Source organism: Leuciscus leuciscus (genome assembly GCF_965113295.1).
Source record: "Leuciscus leuciscus genome assembly, chromosome: 3".
Classification (NCBI taxonomy): domain Eukaryota; kingdom Metazoa; phylum Chordata; class Actinopteri; order Cypriniformes; family Leuciscidae; genus Leuciscus; species Leuciscus leuciscus.
Window position 1 is genome coordinate 46,273,817 of NC_138727.1, and position 20,037 is coordinate 46,293,853.

Sequence of the window (20,037 nt, forward strand, 5' to 3'; positions counted from 1 at the left end):
TTAGATAATTTCGATTTTTTTTGTCACTTTTTGTCATATAAAAGGTGCAATAATGGCATAAATTCAAAAAATATAAGAAATTTCGAGTTTTCGTTTTTGTATAACTCTTATTTATCGTTTTATAACTCTCAATTTCGACTTTCATAAATATGACTTACTTGTTCATAATTTATAATTTTATGTCATAGTTGTGATCAATTATGATTTAGCAAAGCATGATTTTTTCCTTATAAAACTTTTATATAAAATAAAAGCACGGATAAAATAAAAGTGTATTGTGTGTTTGTTTACAACCATAACCAAGAGATGGCGCTGTTTCACATGCTTTTACTCTGTCGAACGCGATCAACAAATAGCTGTTATTTGATTGGTCGAGCCAGGTCGCCCCCTGCTCTGATTGGTCCGTGAACACACATCATTCCTACACAACGATTTCTTATGACACTTCCGCCCTTGAAGCAGCGTGTTGTGCACTGGACGTAAGTATCCTCGCATGGCTTGTCAAAAAATGAGCAAAGCAAGCCTGTCTGCTGTCTAGATGTGCTTGAGTATTATAGTTCCCCAATCCCTCCAAACCACTATCTGTGTGGGCAGTGCTTGCGCTTGCTTGCAAGGGGCCATTGAGCTTGGAGTTCTTGTACGGCAAAGATCCTGACAGATTTAATCCTATCAACTGGAAAAGGAGGTTATTTGTGACTTTTGTTGTGTTTGGACAGACAGAAGCAGTTATTTACGTCTGTATTAGCAGAAAGAGATTACTCCCCCTCATGCCATTGCTGTGCTGTATCAGTAAAACTCAGTCAACTGTAATTGTTCAGTTGACATTTAAAGGGGGCTTTCAAACAGTTATTGCGTTCAAAAACATCTAGAAGAATCACGAAGCGCTAAAACAACCTTAACGTGGTACAATTACTAAAGTGGCATGCTTATGGACGTTTCCTATGGAATGCCAAAACCTCCAAAATAAGAAATAAATATACAAATAAATGTAAGAAGAGCATAAATAAATAAATATACAAATAAATGTAAGAAGAGCATAAATAAATAAATATACAAATAAATGTGTATTTATACTATTTCCGTATTTATGTATCATTTTTTCCACATTTATTTTTTCATTTATACATTTATTCCCACATTTATATATCTGTTTATGTCTACATTTATTTATTTATACCTTTATTTATTTATACATTTCTTTGTCCATATGGTAATGAGGGGGCGTGTTTTGCCTCAGACATAGCAATTGAGCTCAGAGTGGCAACGGCGAAGCTTTGAGGCCACTGTGACCAAACAAATTGCAAAAGGTTTGCGGACATACCTTTGCAAGTCACACAGGGAATGAATGACTTAAAGATGGGCAATATAGCCATAAGATAGTATAAAAGACAATATTCAGTAAACTTATTCAAAAAGCATACTATGTACAATCAAGCAGAAGAGCCCAGAATATGAACGCAACAAGCTCAATTGCATGTTAAACGTTTTCCTCACATATAAAACCATAGAAAATGCTTAACGTGGCTTAATGGACTAAGATGGTGATATTGAAGTACCAAATTTAGTATACAGATTGTTAATAAGATGTAGGCCTACTATGTACAGGAAAGCAGATGCATTAAGCCACATTAAGCATTTTCTTTATAACGGTTTTCTATGGGAGGAAAATGCTTAACGTGTTTAAGCTCATTGCTTGCATATTCTAAGTTATTCTGCTCATCTGTATGCTTTATTAATAAGGTGTGTGCTTAATTTGGTCATCCAATATCACTGTCTTAGTACATTAAGCCATTCATTGTTTTAGTAATAAAGGCAGAATCAATGCGAGTATCATATTGTGTTGTTTTAGATCATATAAAGCCAACTGCAGTTTTATTGGTTGTGAATAAAGTAATATCTGATTTGTCATTGAACCGCTGCTGCGTTTTATCTTGTGCTGTAAGAGAATTTTTGAAAATGAATTGTGAGCTCGATTGCTATGTCTGAGATAAACCACGCCCCCTCATTACCATATGGACAAAGAAATGTATAAATAAATGTGAAAATAAATAAAGGTACACATAAATACATACAGTATAGAAATAAATAAATGTATAAATAAATAAATGAAAAATAGAAATGTGGGAAAAAATACAATATACATAAATAAGGAAATAAAAGCTATAAAAACAATTTTTTTAAAATATATTTATTTATTTATTTATGTATTTAGCTTTTTTTTTTTACATTTCTTTGTTGCTATATATATATATATATATATATATATATATATATATATATATATATATATATATATATATATAGGCCTATATTATCTGGGCAGCTTTGGCATATAGTTTCCACTAAAAAGGAATAAAAATAAAAAAAGGCAATTCCAACTTTTTTTTGAAAACGGAAAATAAAAAACTAAACAGTTTTCAGCGTGAACGCGATTCACTGAACAAGAATTCTCATTCACAACCAGGATAGAATGGAGGCGGAAGAATCACTGACAGACACAAACACAATTAAAATGTCACAAATTCAATAAAGAAGAATGACTTTGTTTGGGTAAACTCTTGTGTTTTTTTTTAACGATTCGGATTCACTTTATAACAATAATTTTACCAACAGAAAAGGGGAGTGGACGAACGCTTTAGTGAACGAATTCAGAAGATTCCAGTCACTGGGATCGGATGAATCAAAATCCCTGCACAGTCAGATTTGAGAACGCGTTCTATTCGAACGTCCAGCGCTCAGTCAGAACGCATCCAGTGTCTCAGGTGTCAACAGCGTCCAGTTCTTGCTGCACGTGACAAAGCGACGGTGAAGCGATTAATAATTCAACTGACACATTAAATGCTGTACCTGTAAGAGTTGTTCACTTGTTCTGGACTTATTTATTTTTTCCCGAGTCCGTGACGTGACGTGACGTGACGGGTGGGCACTGGGCAGTGCTGGAGTTTATTAAAAGAATCGTGCGCTATTCTCTCTCTCTCTCTCTCTCTCTTTGCGCATCTCCTTCAGCGGTTCGGTCATTGCAGCAGTGCGTTACAAAGCCCTGATCGGGTGTCCTGAGCATGACAGTCTGTGAATGTGTCTGAAATCTCATCTGATCAGGCTGTACGGCTTCACTTCGAGTTCGGATGCTGCACTTTGTTTGTTTTGAACACTTTGTAGCTTTTCTTTTTTAGTATCTGAGGTTCTCAAAGCATCTGTAGTTTTATGCAGTGTAATAGAAGGAACCATACAACAGTTGATGATTTGGACCTTTCTAGACTGGTGAAATCCATTCAGGATTGATACTGGTTTTTTTTGTTGTTTTTTTTAATCTGGGAGTTGTCAGAAGTTCTTGAACATGTCTTTTGTTGCTGGTAAGTTTTTTCTTCATAGCCTGCTGTGGTGGTACAATGATGTTAGATGATAATAATGCTTCTCTGATATATGCATTATTTGCATGATACTCATGGTACTTCAGAGAACCGAAAACCATGGTAGGACAAAATATTCCTAGGAATGATCATAATCATCAGTTTTTGATGTTGGAAGTAATGTTTTCTGTTCTTTGTGTTTGCATGTCAGATCTGTATAGAAGCAGCTCTAATGCAGGTATGGCAGAGTTTCAGGAGAAGCTGAGATTGCAGCATGAGAACTCCATGCACACAGAGCTGGAGAAGCTCCTGACCACCGCCAAGACACCGGAGGCGGAGGTGAGATCCTTGTCCCGCAAACTCGTTTGAGGTGACAAACACATCCTAGTGGTTCTTCTGTCCTCTTCTGTTTATATGCATTTCTAATGCCCAACTCACACATGTACCCAGATATATCATCACACATACGTTTACCTAGCAGAAAGGAAACATGCTATAGACTTACATGCTATAGTAACCAAACTTGTTTTTGCCACTGAAAAAACAAAAAAACAAAAACGGTAATTGCGACTTTTTATCTCACAAGACTTTTTTTCTTGCAATTGCGAGAATTATCTCAGAATTGCGTGATATATAAACTTGCAATTGCGAGTTATAAATTAATTCAGAATTGCGAGTTATAAAAATGCAATTGCGAGTTATAAATTCAGAATTGTGAGATATAAACTTGCAATTACGAGTTAAAAATTCACAATTGCATGATATAAAAATGCAATTGCGAGTTATAAATTCAGAATTACGTGATATAAAAATGCAATTGTGAGTTAGATAGTCAGAATTGCGTGATATAAACTTGCAATTGCGAGTTATAAAGTCAGAATTGCGAGATATAAACTCACAATAACGGGTTATAAATTCGGAATTGCGTGATACAAAATCGCAATTGCGAGTTTTAAATTTCGAATTGCATTATATAAACTCGGAATTGTGAGTTATACATTCAGAAATGCAAGATATAAAAATGCAACTGCGAATTATAAATTCAGACTTGCGAGACATAAACTTGCAATTGCGACTTATAAAGTCACAATTCTGAGAAAAAGTCACTCTTTTTTCCACTCAGAATTGGACTTTATACTGTTGTAAACCCGATTCTCTGAAACATCGAGTGGAGGGATCTACCTATGGGAAGGGTATCGGTACCTGACCTCTTGCACCAGCCAATGCCCAGCGCGCAGCCAATGCCCAAGGCCAAGCCAAGGCCCCACCCCCTTACCGGAGAGCATATAATGCCTGCATGCGCTGCTGTTCTCCAGTAAGTATATTCCCTTCTCGTGCGGCAAGCGGGGCAAAGCTGGTGGATCTCTGTGCCCAATGTTTTAGAGAACCGGGGTTACGACAGTAACCTATTGTTCTCTTTCATCATCTCATGTTCGAGATCCACCTATGGGAGAGACATGGACAGCTCCCTGTTTCCCCAGTACACTCACAGTGAGGAAGCCAGTGAAGGACGGTCGCCCCAAGGAGGCGGTGTCTGACACGTCCCATAATCATGCACCTAGCATCCCTGACGCACACACATAACTGCTGTGCAGGACATGCTGTGCAGGACATGAAATATGTAAGAGGCACACACATGAAAATAAACCCTGCAACACATATATACACACACCCAGGCAGGAATGTAAATGCTTGCTTGGTGATATGAATGTGCGTAGCTTGACGGCCCATTCACCCTTTGTTCCTTTACTCCAATGTGTAATTGGAAAGAAAAAAGGGTCACTCCCTTAGATTCATACGCCAAACCTATAGCTTCCATAAGCCAATGTGAGAGGTAATGCTTAGATATGGGACTCCCCTTGTGAGGGGGTGCCCATGAAATAAAGAGCTGGTCGCTCTTCCGGAAAGCACTGGTCCTTTAGCATTTAGCCTCTTATCCTCCGTGGAGGAAAAGCCTTGGAAGCCTTCCAACACCTACGATGTGAATGCAGGGAAGCATTTAGGCATAAAAGCCGGACTGGGCTTAAGGAAAACCTAAGAGAGAATTTAGTGCACGAGGAATGCACAGAGAGTGCATGTAGTTTACTGACACGTTTAGCTGATGCCAAGAGTAAAGCCGCCTCGAAGGACAGCAGCTTTCAGAAAAAAACAGATAAAAGCACCCACTGGGCAACACGGGGAACAGTGAAGCCTTTGCACACTTGAGCTGACCTCACTGACAGATAGCCTCCGTCTTTTGAACGAATGAATACGAAGCTAAGCCGGTGGCTTGCTGCGGGATTTAATAGCCCTGCCTGCATTATGGAAATGGCGTTCGGTAGCGGGGGGTTAGGTGGAAGCACAGAAGGCGTCTGGCGCGGCGCAGGCTTTCTAAGAAGGCAAAGTTTGGCCTTGTCCTCCTTATTCTTGACATTGCAACGCTGTTGCATTAAAGCGACGGCAGGACCAAAGAAAGCATGGCCAGGCTCAACCGGCACTCCAGCGATGCGCCACTTTTCACTATCAGGGAGATTAAGCCACAGTTACGTTCTCTTGATGGGCATTACCTAGAACGAGGCCATTAATAGTGACAATCTCCTTCCAGAGAGCGCACGTCCCTTTCTCCCGTTGTTCTCCCATGTCGACCAGGAGTTCGGTCTGAAAAGTGGAAAGCAGGGAGGAGAAGTTGCGTGCTCTTACAGCCAAGGCCGAGGCTTTATAATGCAGAGAGTTGTCATATCCTTAACGTCCAGACCTGCGAGACCGTGTTTGAGGTCGAACGGGTCTCCCCAGCAATGTTTAATGTGTTTAGCACACGTAGGGAGGACAGGGAAAAACGACTTTGTAGGGCCGGGAGAGGGTCCCAGGAGTTTCCCATTATAGACATCCCACTATTGGTCAGAGGTACTTTGAGGGGCCGGCCATTTGATTTTGAGGCAAGCGGCCTCAAACCTCAAACCTCAAAGAGGACCGATCGGGGTAAAGCCACGGGAGTTTCTTGGGGAGCGACAGGCAATGGCTACAGTACTCGGGGAAGTCAGTTACCTCTTCAGTGTGTTTAAGGCCCATTCACACCACACAGTAAGGATGGGAATCCGTAGCGGCGATGAGGGCGCGCACGCGGCTGGTTGTCCCCGGGGGTAGCCGTTGTGGTTTTAGAAAGAGCCATTGAAGAAATAAACGAATAATCCGACAGACAGGCAGCCGTAGAACAGGTTGAAATAGCGAAGGGAGCAAGAAGGGCAGCGAGCGTCGGCGGCTTGCAGTAATTACTTCAGCTAACCAGGCTGATGGGACAAACACGTCCTGTGGAGGCTTATCCAAAGATGTGTTCTGCAGACAATAGTGAAGTCCGTAAAACCACGAGCTGAGTGTAAAAATATTCCAGAAATCGCGAGAAGCTAATGACACCTGGAGAACAGCAGCGCATGCAGGCCTTATATGCCCTCAGGTAAGGGGCTGGGGTTTACCGGGCATTGGCTGCGCGCTTCTGTCTGTCTAGACAGACTTGGTGCAATCAGATGCTTCTGCTGAGGTCAGGTACGGATGGCCTTCCCATAGGTGGATCCCAAACACGAGATGATGAAAGAGAACCTATTTTTTACCTTGAAAAGTTTGAAAATAATGATTATGAAGTGTAATTACACATTTATTAAGGTGTAAGGTAAATATTTTATTACTGTTTGCTTGATGGTTACACCAATTTACTTTTTTATAGCCATTAAATTAAACACATTTTGAAAATAGTATGTATGTTTTTCAAAAATGCATGTAACTAACATAAATTTAAAAAAAGTTTATATTTCTAAGAATTTGGTACATGCATTTTAAAGGACAAGTTCGGTATTTTACACTTAAAGCCCTGTTTACAGATCGTTTCTGATGAAATAGAACGGTTAAGATTAAAATTTGGACACATGCTGCTGTCCCGAGAATTTTAGGTTTCTTTCGCTTTCCCCCCCCACCTCCAGAAGGCTGCATATGGGCACTGGAACAATCCTTCCTAAAAACGCATTAAACTTTCGTTTACAAAGATGTGAAACTCACCGAGTGGTCAGGGGTGTTCACTGATATGCTCACACAAAAATCGCTGCAAAAGATGCTTTCCAACAGATGTTTTACCATTCATTGAGAGCTTGAATAATAGACACTCCAGCCCAGTTGGTGGCGGAGTAATAGCGTACCTCAGCACATCCAATACAAGTCAATGGAGTTGGACAAAAACTACGATAAAACCTGTTTGAAAGCATCTTTTGCAGCGATTTTTGTGTGAGCATATCAGTGAACACCCCTGACCACTCGGTGAGTTTCACGTCTTTGTAAACGAAAGTTCAATGCGTTTTTAGGAAGGATTGTTCCAGTGCCCATATGCAGCCATTCTGGAGGTGGGGGGGAAAGCGAAAGAAACCTAAAATTTTCGGGACAGCAGCATGTGTCCAAATTTTAATCTTAACCGTTCTATTTCATCAGAAACGATATCTGTAAACAGGGCTTTAAGTGTAAAATACCGAACTTGTCCTTTAAACATTTTTTTCAAATTATATACATATTTTTTTATCAGAAGACATTCATTGACATTAATATGACTAACAAACTAAACTCATTTGGAAGTGATTCATTCGAAGTCTTCTCCACATATTGGAAATCTATTTTATGCAGCCTAGTTTTGAAATGTTTATTCACAATGAAACTGCTGTTAATAATGTGATCAGTTATAACACACACAGCAAGCAGACTTACTCATGAGTTTTTTATGAAACTGTGACCTAATGAAGGCAGTGAACCTTAATTACTGTCTGTCATCCCATGATGAAGCACTAGAAGGTTTAGTCTAAAGGTTAAAGGAGACTCTTCAGAGTATTAATTATGCTTTTATGCTGCACAGTGTTGTACAGAGTAATTAGGAATATGATTAATCACACATCCCTAACTCTATAAGGTATTGATTCAGTGTTATAAAGCATTCAGATTCAATATTCTAAAGCATTTTATTAATTTAATTACCCATTAAATGAATATTCCGGGTTTAATACAAGTTCATCTCTATGGAGTAGTGTTCAGTTTGTAAAAACAAAGGAAAGATTTGTATACTCTGTACAGTAATGCACTTGCAATCGCAGTCTATGGGACAAGAGTAGTTTCTAGATGTAGTTTCTATTCATTGGTCTGGTCGACATAGTTTAGGCCGACAGCTTCCCAATACCCTCACAATTGTTAGCCTGTCTAGTGCGACTCCGGAGACTCTTTTTCACCATTGGCCCTGAAACAATACAAATGATTGAATATTGAACTTCAGTATATAGAGCTTAACATTCTACCAATCTTAAAATGTACTGAAATTGTAGGGGGAAAAAAGAAACTGTAATCTGCTTATTTGTGCTCTTGCAGATCTCCAGGAAGGACTTTGAGGGCTTCAAGAAGCTCTTTCACCGTTTCCTTCAGGAGAAGGGACCGTCTGTTGACTGGGCCAAGATCCAGAGACCACCCGAAGACTCGGTGAGACAGATGAGTGCTTGGATGAGGAATTCAAAATGAGATATTAAGATATACATTAGTGGCCAAAAGAGGTGTCTGGAGGGGATATTTGTTTTTAATGACTCTAAAATCAAAATATGAGGAAAGAATGTCATATTTAAAACATATATTTTAAGTATAAAGGAAGAACAAAACCCAAAACTTGGTTAAGGTATTTATATGACAAAATTATTTGGCAAAAAAGAAAAACTACAGCTACAGGTTTTATTTTACTATGCAAAAAGAAAAAAACGACATTTACTACAACATTATCAATTATTAATAATGTATTGGTTCTCTCTTGATTTTGCATGTGTTCATAATTTCTTTGTATGACAGCCTGGCCAAAATATTATGTCTGCACAATTCTGCATGTTTCATTGCGTTATCGCAAATAAAACAATTGACTCCAAGCACAACTACACAATATGATTACAAAATCTTTAACACATTTTTAATAATATTTGAATAAAGAGTTAAGATGTCAAATTTCCTAGGCCACTACTGTGTGTATATATATACAGTATATATATATATATATATATATAAATAATTTATATTAAAATAGATATTATTGTAGCAAATAATGCTACATATATTATAACCAGTGTTATTTTAGTTTTTATTTTAGTTTTATTAATATTTTGAATTAACTTTTATTTTTTATATTTTTAGTTTTCATGTTAATTTTCATTTAATTTTTAGCAATTTCATTGTGCTTTTGTCATTTTATTAGTTTTTTAATATCGCTATTTATTTTTATTTTTATTTCAGTTTTATTTTTAGTTAGTTTTACATTTTATTAAGTTATTTTGTTTCCAGTTAATTTTAGTTCTTCAACTTCAACTTATTTTAGTTTATTGCCAAGGCAACATTTCTGATTTTTGTTTAAAGTTTTCAAACTAATATTTATATTTTATTTTATTTCAGCTTTATTTCAATTAACAGAAATGTTTGTTTTAACTAACGATAGTAACTCTTTAAAAAAAAAAAAAAATTTATGAACACAATCTTTTTTTCATTTTTTACTTCAAAACCAGCATAAAATTATTCCCAATATTTGTTTCCTTTTTTTTATTTGTTATTATTATTTAGTATTATAGATCTGTCCACTGTACATTTTAGATGTAGATTACATATAATGTAATATTTTTTACATATACATGTGCTTCTGCAACTTTCCTATCACCACATTCACAGGACCCCTGAACAGCGAGAAAGGGAGAGCAGCAGCAGCATAACTTGCTTGTGTATGGGTGCTTTATCAAGCCCATGACATTTCCCTGTTGGTTCCCTCCCCAAATAACCCACGGCCCCTCTACAAACACTGAAGGTTAAACTATGAATAGCACAGCACTTCCAGCATCCCACAACTTTGGCTGACATTTCTTTTTCACACAGCCGTTGTGAAACTCATGTTACAGCACATAGTAAAGTTCAGGCTGATCTGAAATCAGCTCCATTAGATCGACACTCATCAGACCCATTACGAAATAAACTTCACGGCTGCTACTAGATCAGCATTGAGGCTGTGATGGATTTTTGATTTAATCATAACTAACATTTATTTTTCTTGCAGGAACAACGTTCATATGCTTGTGAATCTTAAATGTTTCTAAAACCTTTGGTTGAAAACTCTTTGAGCTTTGAGTGTGTGAGTGTAAAAATAACAAATAGGGGATATGAAACAAGACCAGGTTTGAAAACTTGTGATTAACAATGAAGTAATCAAGAAAACAGAGTTTGCTTTTACCTAGTAACAGAAGGGTTTGCCTATGAAGAACCAATCAAATTGTAGGGAAATTATGTGTAATTTTCGCCATGCTCCTATTCTATAAAAATTCTCTCTGAAACTTGTCTGAGATCCTTCGGCCGTGATTAAAGCATATTCGAAGGCATTGTCTTAAGTCTGTCGGTTATTATTGCTGCGCAGCAAGTTAGTTAGTGGAACAAGTTAGGGTTAGGAAACGCAAAGCCAGTTGTCGACTGTAGACGCAGAGCTAGAGTATAAAGATTATTAAATGTCGACTGTAGACGCTTGGGTGTCGATTGGAGACGCCCCAGGTAATTAGGTTTCAGGTACGTAAGAAAAATCTACCACAAGGCGTAAAGCATAATTCTCAATGGTTGTAGTTCAGTCCTCACGCGCTCATTGGCTGGATGCTTGATCGGTCAGCTGTGTATATGAGTGTCATTTTCTCAACCGACGTATCAAATGTTTAGTTTTGTTGGCAGACGTTCAGTCAGGAGAGAGGCGGTTTGAAACCTTATATTTGGCCTGTGCTTTTAACAGTCACCTTGAGTATACTTCTTATAAAGGGGTTATATATAGAGAAATTGATCTGATAAATGCAGTGTACTGTAGAACAGAAACTCTTTTATAAGCTTCTCTCCAGTCCAAAAAGAGCATCTATTGACATTTCAAGGTATATTCCTGGTTCAGTACAAGTTAAGCTTGATCACCAGAATGTGTGGCATAAATGTTTGGCCTTATCCCTCCATTTAAAAGAAAACAAGTGACAGTGAAAGGGAATTGTGCCGATTTGTGGAGAATTTGAATGCAAAAATGTGAAACTTATAAGTACTTAAATTATTTCTTCCTAAGCTGTAAAGTGTTTACATCATAATTTTAGGGTCTATACTATATGTTTAGTATGCGATTTTCCCACTCTAAAATCATATTAACAAGCAGTATACAGTTAGTATTTTAAAGTCATTATGAAATCATAATGGACTGTTCTTGTTTTTTTATGGAATATTGCAGTTTATTTTAAATGATTTATCCGTACACATCTTTTTTTTATATAAATTCATGTGCCTCGTAACCTTTAATCAAAAAAACGTCCTCTCCCTCTTGCAGCTCATTTCATCTCTTCTCTGATGATGCGTTTACTGGCGTGAGGGCGGAGCAACCTGTCACTCACATGAGATCCACCAATAGCAAACCACAACAATCCAATCAATTCCCCATGAACAAAATCGCCGCCCTACATTTCCTCTTGTTCTTAAAGCCGTTTCGCTTGGATAAATGTCACAATAGGGAAGAAAAGATTATCGTAGCTTCTGTGTCATGCCGACTTAATGTTTACGAATTGGCACCACTCTCTTTCATTATGTGTAAACAAGATTTTTGCTTTAAAAAAAAAAAAGTAAAAAAATTAAGTGGAAGTTAATTTTGTGGTAATCAACATTATGCCACAAATGCTGTCAGTTAATCTTAACTTGTTTATATTGTAATATTTCTTTAACGTAGAGATCTAAATCAATCTGTTTTTGATGCAAACTGGTAGAGTAAAGACTAGACTTGTGGACCACAAGCAATAAAATGGCAACTTGCTGTTTCTGAGTCATTGGACTTTGAGATTTTTGCCTTGACCGCAGTGAACTTAATTCAACAGTGGTCACTGTGATGAAACTGATGTAGGAAGACTTGCTTTACGCAATTTTTTATTCATGCTTTGTTCATCCGAGGTGGATGTGCGCGCAGATCTAGATCTGTTGCAGGCTGGAAGCTCATATCTAAAGCTTCACACCCAAATTCTGAGAGATCTGATCAAATCAGCTCATATTTCATATAGAATAATACTGTATGCAAGTCTCTGTTTCAGTCTCTCAAAGCTCTCACAGTGCGCTGCTCTTCATGTCATGATCTCGGGGTTAATGACTTTTGATTTTTGGAGTTTAGTTTAAAGGGCCAGCTCTGTTTGACTGGAGTAAATAAACCCTGGACTGAAAAGTGAAATAAACATCTATCAAAGGTCTTTCTCGCATCATTGTATACATCTCTGAAGTGAGAAGGACAAAGAGGCAAAATTCTGATAATTAATTGTCTTCAGTCCACTCCATACAAGCTTTCTGCATCCTGAAAAAAATATTAATAAAACTGTGTTTCCTAGATACTGATAAATATAAAGCTCAATGGATATGGTTTACACGTATGGTTGATATGGTTGTCTATCACTCCCTCATTGTTTCTCTCGCTTCAACAGATCCAGCCCTATGAGAAGATCAAGTTGAAGGGTCTCCCTGCCGATGTGGCCTCCAGCCTTAATAAGCTGGCTGTGGTGAAGCTCAATGGAGGTTTGGGGACCAGCATGGGCTGCAAAGGACCCAAAAGTCTCATCAGCGTCCGGAATGAAAACACTTTCCTGGATCTGACTGTACAGCAGATTGAGGTATTACATCACACATGCTTCCTGCAGTTATTAATAACAAGAGCGTTACTGATTTACAGCAAAAACTGGTGATGAGATTGTCACGTTAAACACTTAACTCAAAAGTTTGGGGTTGGTAAGATTTGTTTTGTTTTTTTTTGGAAAGAAAATACATTAAAACAGTAATATTGGGAAATGTTGTTATAATTTAAAATAACTAATTTCTATTTGAATATATTGTAAAATGTAATTCCTGTAATCAAAGCTGAATTTTCAGCATCATTACTCCAGTCTTCAGTGTCACATGATCCTTCAGAAATCATTCTAATATGACGATTTGATGCTCAAGAAACATTTCTTATCATTATCAATAATTAACAATAACAGTTGTGCTGCATATTTTTTTGTGGCAATTTTTTTTTCTGGATTCTTTGATGAATAGAATATTCAAAAGAACATCATTTATTTTAAATAGAAACCTTTTGTAACAGTCTTCACTGTCACTTTTGATCAATTTAATGCATCCTTGCTGAATAGAAGTATTAATTTATTTAAAGACCTATTATGTGTTTTTACATTTTCAGCTTTCTTTAGTGTGTAATGTTGCTGTTTGAGCATGAACAGGTCTGCAAAGTTACAAAGCACAAAGTCACTAGAGCTGGAGTTATTCTCTATATCAGTGTCACTGTTTCTGATGAACTCCCTGAAACGCCTCCATTGAAGTCTTGAGTTTTCTTGCGGGAACAAACATGACAGATAATTTCTAATTCCCGTCTGGGACATATACAAAAACAACACACACACACACACACACACAAAAAACAAGTCGAGACCTGGTTAAGTTGCGATAGTAATGTGTTGAAACTCACAGTTATGGTAAGGGGTGTGACATTTCACAAACATGCTCGAAGTGGTTGACCAATCACAACACACTCGTTCAGCAGACCAATCAGAGCACATTGTTCTTTTCAGAAGGAGGGGCTTCATAGAGACGGGAACTAAACAGAGCGTTACTGACAGACTGAGAAGAGAGGTGCTGCAACAATGTCAAATATGTGAAAAATATGTTTGTTTTTTTACAATCAAGCATGAAAACCTCTTCTAGTGGACACCAAACTCTAAATCACAACTTTGTCAAAGGGCATAATAGGTCCTCTTTAAAAATAAATCTTACTGACCCCAAACTTTTTTGCAGTTAGCATTTCTTTAAGTTTTTATAATTGAACAGAACTGAATTGTGTGCAACTTCAGAACAGTGGATGATGTGTCATCTAGTGGGTTTAGACATTTCTTTGGATTATTTGCAATCTATGTAAGATGATGTAAGACCCTGTTTGCAGTTTCAGACCTTGGTAAAAGTTTTCCCTCTGTGGCAATGACAAATTTCCTCAGAGTTGCATAATAACAGTTTTTTTTCCACATGAAAAAATAAAAGAAATTCACAGTAATGTCTTGAGAAATACTATTTTGTTATGTAATAAAAAAGATACCTATGATATACTTACATTGAAATGGCAACCAGTGCTTAGCTTTTTCTTTTTTAAGAATTTTGCTCCCGGTTTTGAGAAGAACGTATTTTAACATCTAGAATAATTTAATTGAGTGACTTAATGCCATCATATGCTCTAATGTAATGGTCATACAGTAATATACATAAATTATATTTATATTTAAAAAATGTATTTCAAATGAACAGCGAAAATAAAGCGACTGGAGAATTTTGGTGCGTGGAATTAAATATCTTAGCTGAATCTCTCTCTTTCAGCATCTAAATAAGTCGTATAATGCAGACGTGCCCCTGGTGCTGATGAATTCCTTCAACACAGATGAGGACACTAAGAAGATCTTGCAGAAGTACACACATCACCGCGTCAAGATACACACCTTCAACCAGAGCAGGTACACACATCCTTATCCAGGCCAATGAGCAATACCAACTTACTGTATTTTCTGGAATCAAAGGCTCAGTTTTTTATCATCAGAAACATGCAGTGACATATTCCAGAGCGATTTAAATAATACAATTAACACACGAAACATTTGTTTTTGTGCTGAATGAGTGAACAAGTGTATTTGTATAGCGCATTTAACAAACACGGGTAGTTTCAGTTTTGCTTTAAATAATTGAGTTTAGTCTTCTGTTCTGAATTTGAGGGAAACTAAAATGTTTATGGTGTTTGTTTGTGAACGCTTCGTTTTATTTACCAGTATTTTACATTAATGTAATAATAAAATGTTCCTTATTCACGGTACGACTTATTCATGTTTGGTGAGACTCCTTTTCCAGAAAATACGGTACTCATATTTTGTCAAATTCAGTATTTTAGAACAGTGTTAATAAAACGAATGTTTTTGTAAATATCAAATTTGACATTTTAAATACAAAACACTCAATGGCCACATTAAAGAAAACCGTGGTATTTTCTATGTTAATTTTGCCCCAAAATATTGATTACATTGTAAATATGCAAAAAATATATCAGCCAGCTTTAGGGAACATTGGTTCTCACAATAAAACATCAATAACTGAGGTAATATTATTTCAAGTTTGTTGTTATTTCAAGATTGATTCACCCATCAGTTCTCACAATAAAACATTAGTAATTGAGGTATTTCAAAATTGCTTGACCCAATTGCTTGGCCACAGCTTTGTGGGTTGTCAACTTGTCTATTTTCCGCTCCTGCACAGGTATCCCAGGATCAATAAGGAGTCTTTGTTACCAGTGGCCACTAACATAGGCCTGACGGGTGAGAATGAAGAAGCCTGGTACCCGCCCGGGCACGGGGACATCTACGCCAGCTTTTACAACTCCGGCCTGCTGGACAAGCTCATCGCTGAAGGGAAAGAGTACATTTTTGTGTCCAACATTGATAACCTGGGCGCCACGGTGGACCTGCACATCTTGAACCACCTGGTGAGCCAGCCCAGCGGCAAACGCTGCGAATTCGTCATGGAGGTCACCGATAAGACACGAGCTGATGTGAAGGTGAGGGCTGTCATGAACGTATTCCTCATTTCGTTCGTGGAACACAGAAACAGAGCATCATGAATTGCAGCATCATTCTTCATATTTTTTTTTAGTTTATGGGTTCAGATGGGTTTCGAATGACAGGGTGAATAAATGACAGAATTTTCATTTTCGGGTGAAATGGCCCTCTGAGGCCCATTAGACTTCAAGTTAGACTTCATTAGACTTCATTAGACTTCAAGTGAAAGTGAGGCCCGGTAGACTTCAAGTGAAATTGAAGAACGAACTGGTGTGATGTCATTTAGAACAAAATCAGGCAAAACGAAGTTTGCTGGGAGTTCAAAACAGCTTCTTCAAAAAAGAGTGTTCCTTTGACGTGGAAACCTTCTCCGGCTCATTTCCTCTATTCGGTCCGTAGAAATCGGAGGCAAGTGGAAACATGACCACACACCGGAGAGCTGCTTTATATTAGAAATGAAAGCTCTAATTCTAATTGGAAGCGACACTGACACTGACACTGTTTTTCTTTTTTAATACTGTAAAGCTGCTTGCTTTTAAGAAATCTATTGTAGTATATTGTAATATAAGTGCTATATAACTAAACGTGACATGACTTGACTGGAATTGCAGAAAACAGCAACAACAACAACAAAAAAAGATGGTAAATGTTTATTTAGAAATATTCAGGCCAAAAAATAGCACAGATGTAAAGTTTCTGTAAGTTATATTATATTATATTATATTATATGATATTATATTATATTATAAGAATCCACCTTCTTTTACATGGAAATCTTCTCCGGTTCATTTCTTCTGTTCAGTCTGTCGAGGTCAGACGCGCGTAAAAACATCAACACATTGTAGAGCTGCATTTTAAGTAGAAGTTGAAGTTGTAATTCTAATCAAAAGTGACACCGACTTTTTGGCTTTTTTCAGGTTTAGTACTGTAAAGCTGCTTGCTTTTAAACAATCTATTGTATAGTGCTGTATAAATAAACGTGACGTGACGTGCAGAGCTTGTGCAAATCCACATCGCTATGACCAGATGCTTTCTTAACTGTTGTTTTTTGGGTGTGTAATCTTGCTATTGTGAGGAAAGCACACAGCACATATTTACATATCCATCTAAACGGCTCTTTCAGCAGCGTGGACGGCTTCGGGTTGTTCGCTAACAGCATATAATCCTGCAAAGGTATTTCAAACTAACCCCTAACCGAAGAATGAAAAAGACCTGAGTGAGTAACGTTATATCGGGGCCTTGAAGCGCATTGGCCAATGCAGATCAGTTGGTGTTGTTTGTTTCAGGGTGGGACGCTGACGCAGTATGATGGTAAACTCAGACTGCTGGAGATCGCTCAGGTGCCCAAAGCTCACGTAGACGAGTTTAAATCCGTCACCAAGTTCAAGATCTTCAACACCAACAACTTGTGGATCAGCCTGCCGGCCATTAAAAGGCTTCACGAAAAGAACGCAATGGACATGGAGATCATTGTTAACCCTAAGGTGAACACCATACCCTCCACATTAACGCATATCAACATTTGTGTAGACGTTTGTGTATGAAATAGCATTCCTCTTCTGTCTCCAGACTTTAGATGGCGGTCTGAACGTCATTCAGCTGGAGACGGCTGTGGGCTCTGCCATGAAGAGCTTCGACAACGCGCTTGGCATCAACGTGCCCCGCAGCCGCTTTCTGCCCGTCAAAACCACCTCTGACCTCCTGCTGGTCATGTCCAACCTGTACAGCATGGACGCGGGGTCTCTGACCATGAGCCCCAAGAGAGAGTTCCCCTCAACACCTCACGTCAAACTGGGCAGCTCCTTCACCAAGGTAAGCTCTGAGCCAGACTTACACACAGCAAAGCCACTTAGACAGGAAGAGAGCGCTTGACTTTAAGGTAAAGCAGCCAGTCACTCCATATCATAATAATATTCTGTAATAGGCAATTTATATTATTGTAATATAAATTATATATTTAAAACATAAAAGAAATTTTAGATTAGGGCTGTCGATTTAACGTGTTAATTTAATTAATTAGTTATGGGTCATTAAAATTATTAACGCACCCGCCCCGTATCAAACCTATGTAAAGTTAGTTCATCTTACTTAAAAGTTGATTGCTGACGAACATGAAGCAGGGCAACAACTCAGTGTGATAACTGATAAGACCCTATTGAATGCAGTTATAGACCTTATGCGCCAGAGAAACGAGGGCGGCGCCATCTTTAGAATATTGTCTTTTAACTTCCGTTTTTGCGATCGCTCTTTATATTTCTATGGCATTGCTGTCCAGGAGTAATTCACTTTTGAAGTGGATTTACTTAATGTAAAGTTGACGAAAGTTATCATGAGGACTGTAATGTTTAAAGCAGATTACTTAACAAATGTGAGTCGACCGGGAAGATTTTAAAACGAGCCGTTCATTAATAAACACGAAAAATCGCTGTGAAAATACAGACCGGAAGTCAAAAGACAACGAGCGCAGCGCTGAAAAGGGGCGGGGCTACAAAAGGTCTATAATGCCCCTAAAATTCAAGATATCAGGGCAAAAATGCCCCTGTATGAGTTTTTGTCTCATATTTATATCATGATATAGTTAAGCAATAGCACGCGAGTAACGAGCGCAATTTCACATGAGTGATGTTTTTGTCCCGAATAGCACGAGTGCAAATGTGAATTTTTTTTACAACAGGTAAATAAATAAGAAGTTAATATTGTGTTATGTTTTAGACACAATATTGTCTGTTTTTGCTCAATTATACCAACGAAAATATTACCTGTAAAGCCGGAGCAGAACTGTTGTGAGTCTCCGAGCAACACACAGCTGTGCTTCGTTTCTGAATGAATCCGCGTTTTTAGCGAATCAATCGGGTGAACCAATGATTCAGTGGCTCATTCATAAAGAGTAATTTACTTCATTCCTGAATGAATCAGCCGTTTGAACGAATCGAATGAATGAATGATTCAATGATTTAGTAATTTAGACATTACCGCCACCTACTGGCAGTTTTAGTTTCTTATTTAGAGTATCACTTCATTAAAAAATATTAAATTTTTCAATATTAATAAAAAAAACATTAAAGGTATGGTTCACCCAAAAATGAAAATTCTGTCATTTACTCACCCTCATGGCCCTTGTAGCCTAAACGTTTATGTGTAATAAATTCTATGTTGAATCAAATAAAATAATTTTGTTTCTAAAGCTACTTTTTATGTTTGATGCTTTTCTCATTTAACACAATAATGACTTTAAATTATCTTTTGGGGATTATTTCTCAGCCAAATATGGTGCGATTAATTAGATTTAACTAATCACCACATCATGTAATTAGTTGGATTAAAAAAAAAATATCGCTTGACAGCCCTAGTAAAAATAAAAATGTTGTTAAAGTTATTAAAATGAGCTGTTCAGTATTTAAATACTTTTAAATTATTTGATTAATAAAATATTTTAGATTTAAAATGTTTATATATTGTAAGCTATTTTCACAGACATAATTCAGTTATTCAAGGCCTGAAACATTGAATTACTTTTTCAGTAATAAGTACCTTTTAAATATTTTTATTTTAAGCCTACTTTGTAAGAACATACATTTGCACATCAGCACAAAATAAATTGAACTTTCTAGGTTCGAGACTTCCTGAAAAGGTTTGAGAGCATCCCAGACATGCTGGAACTGGATCACCTCACTGTATCAGGGGACGTTACCTTCGGAAAACAAGTCACGGTCAAGGTACGGACTGATACGCATGTAGGCATTTGAGAGCGTTCACAAACATTGTGTGTACCGTACATGTGTATCGTAACTTGCTGTTTGTGTATAACAGGGAACGGTTATCATTATTGCCAATCATGGAGACAGGATTGACATCCCGGCTGGAGCGATGCTAGAGAACAAGATCGTTTCAGGAAACCTGCGCATCCTGGACCACTGAGGCCTTCACAACCAAACTACAACCACATTTCACCTGGACATTTCTATGTGTGTGTGTGGCAATGTGTGTCAGATCTGAGTGTGACTATCGAAAGCCGTCTATCTGATTACTATTAAAATCCCTTAAGAAAACAA

The 20,037-nt window shown here is 37.5% G+C and overlaps 1 protein-coding gene across 2 annotated transcripts; it reads left to right on the forward strand.

Annotated features, from left to right (window-relative positions):
* Window positions 1-456: 456 nt before the first annotated feature.
* On the forward strand, window positions 457-20,037 carry ugp2a (UDP-glucose pyrophosphorylase 2a). 2 transcript variants are annotated; one of them, XM_082164232.1, is made up of 10 exons: window positions 457-479; window positions 3,562-3,689; window positions 8,718-8,825; window positions 12,833-13,018; window positions 14,763-14,896; window positions 15,687-15,984; window positions 17,272-17,469; window positions 17,555-17,797; window positions 19,597-19,701; window positions 19,796-20,037. In XM_082164232.1, exons 2-10 carry the CDS (start codon window positions 3,591-3,593, stop codon window positions 19,901-19,903), a joined length of 1,479 nt encoding a protein of 492 aa, XP_082020358.1. In that variant the 5' UTR covers window positions 457-479; window positions 3,562-3,590; the 3' UTR covers window positions 19,904-20,037. The 2 variants fall into 2 exon arrangements, with proteins under 2 accessions (XP_082020358.1, XP_082020357.1); XM_082164231.1 differs by lacking the exon at window positions 457-479 and adding an exon at window positions 2,839-3,353.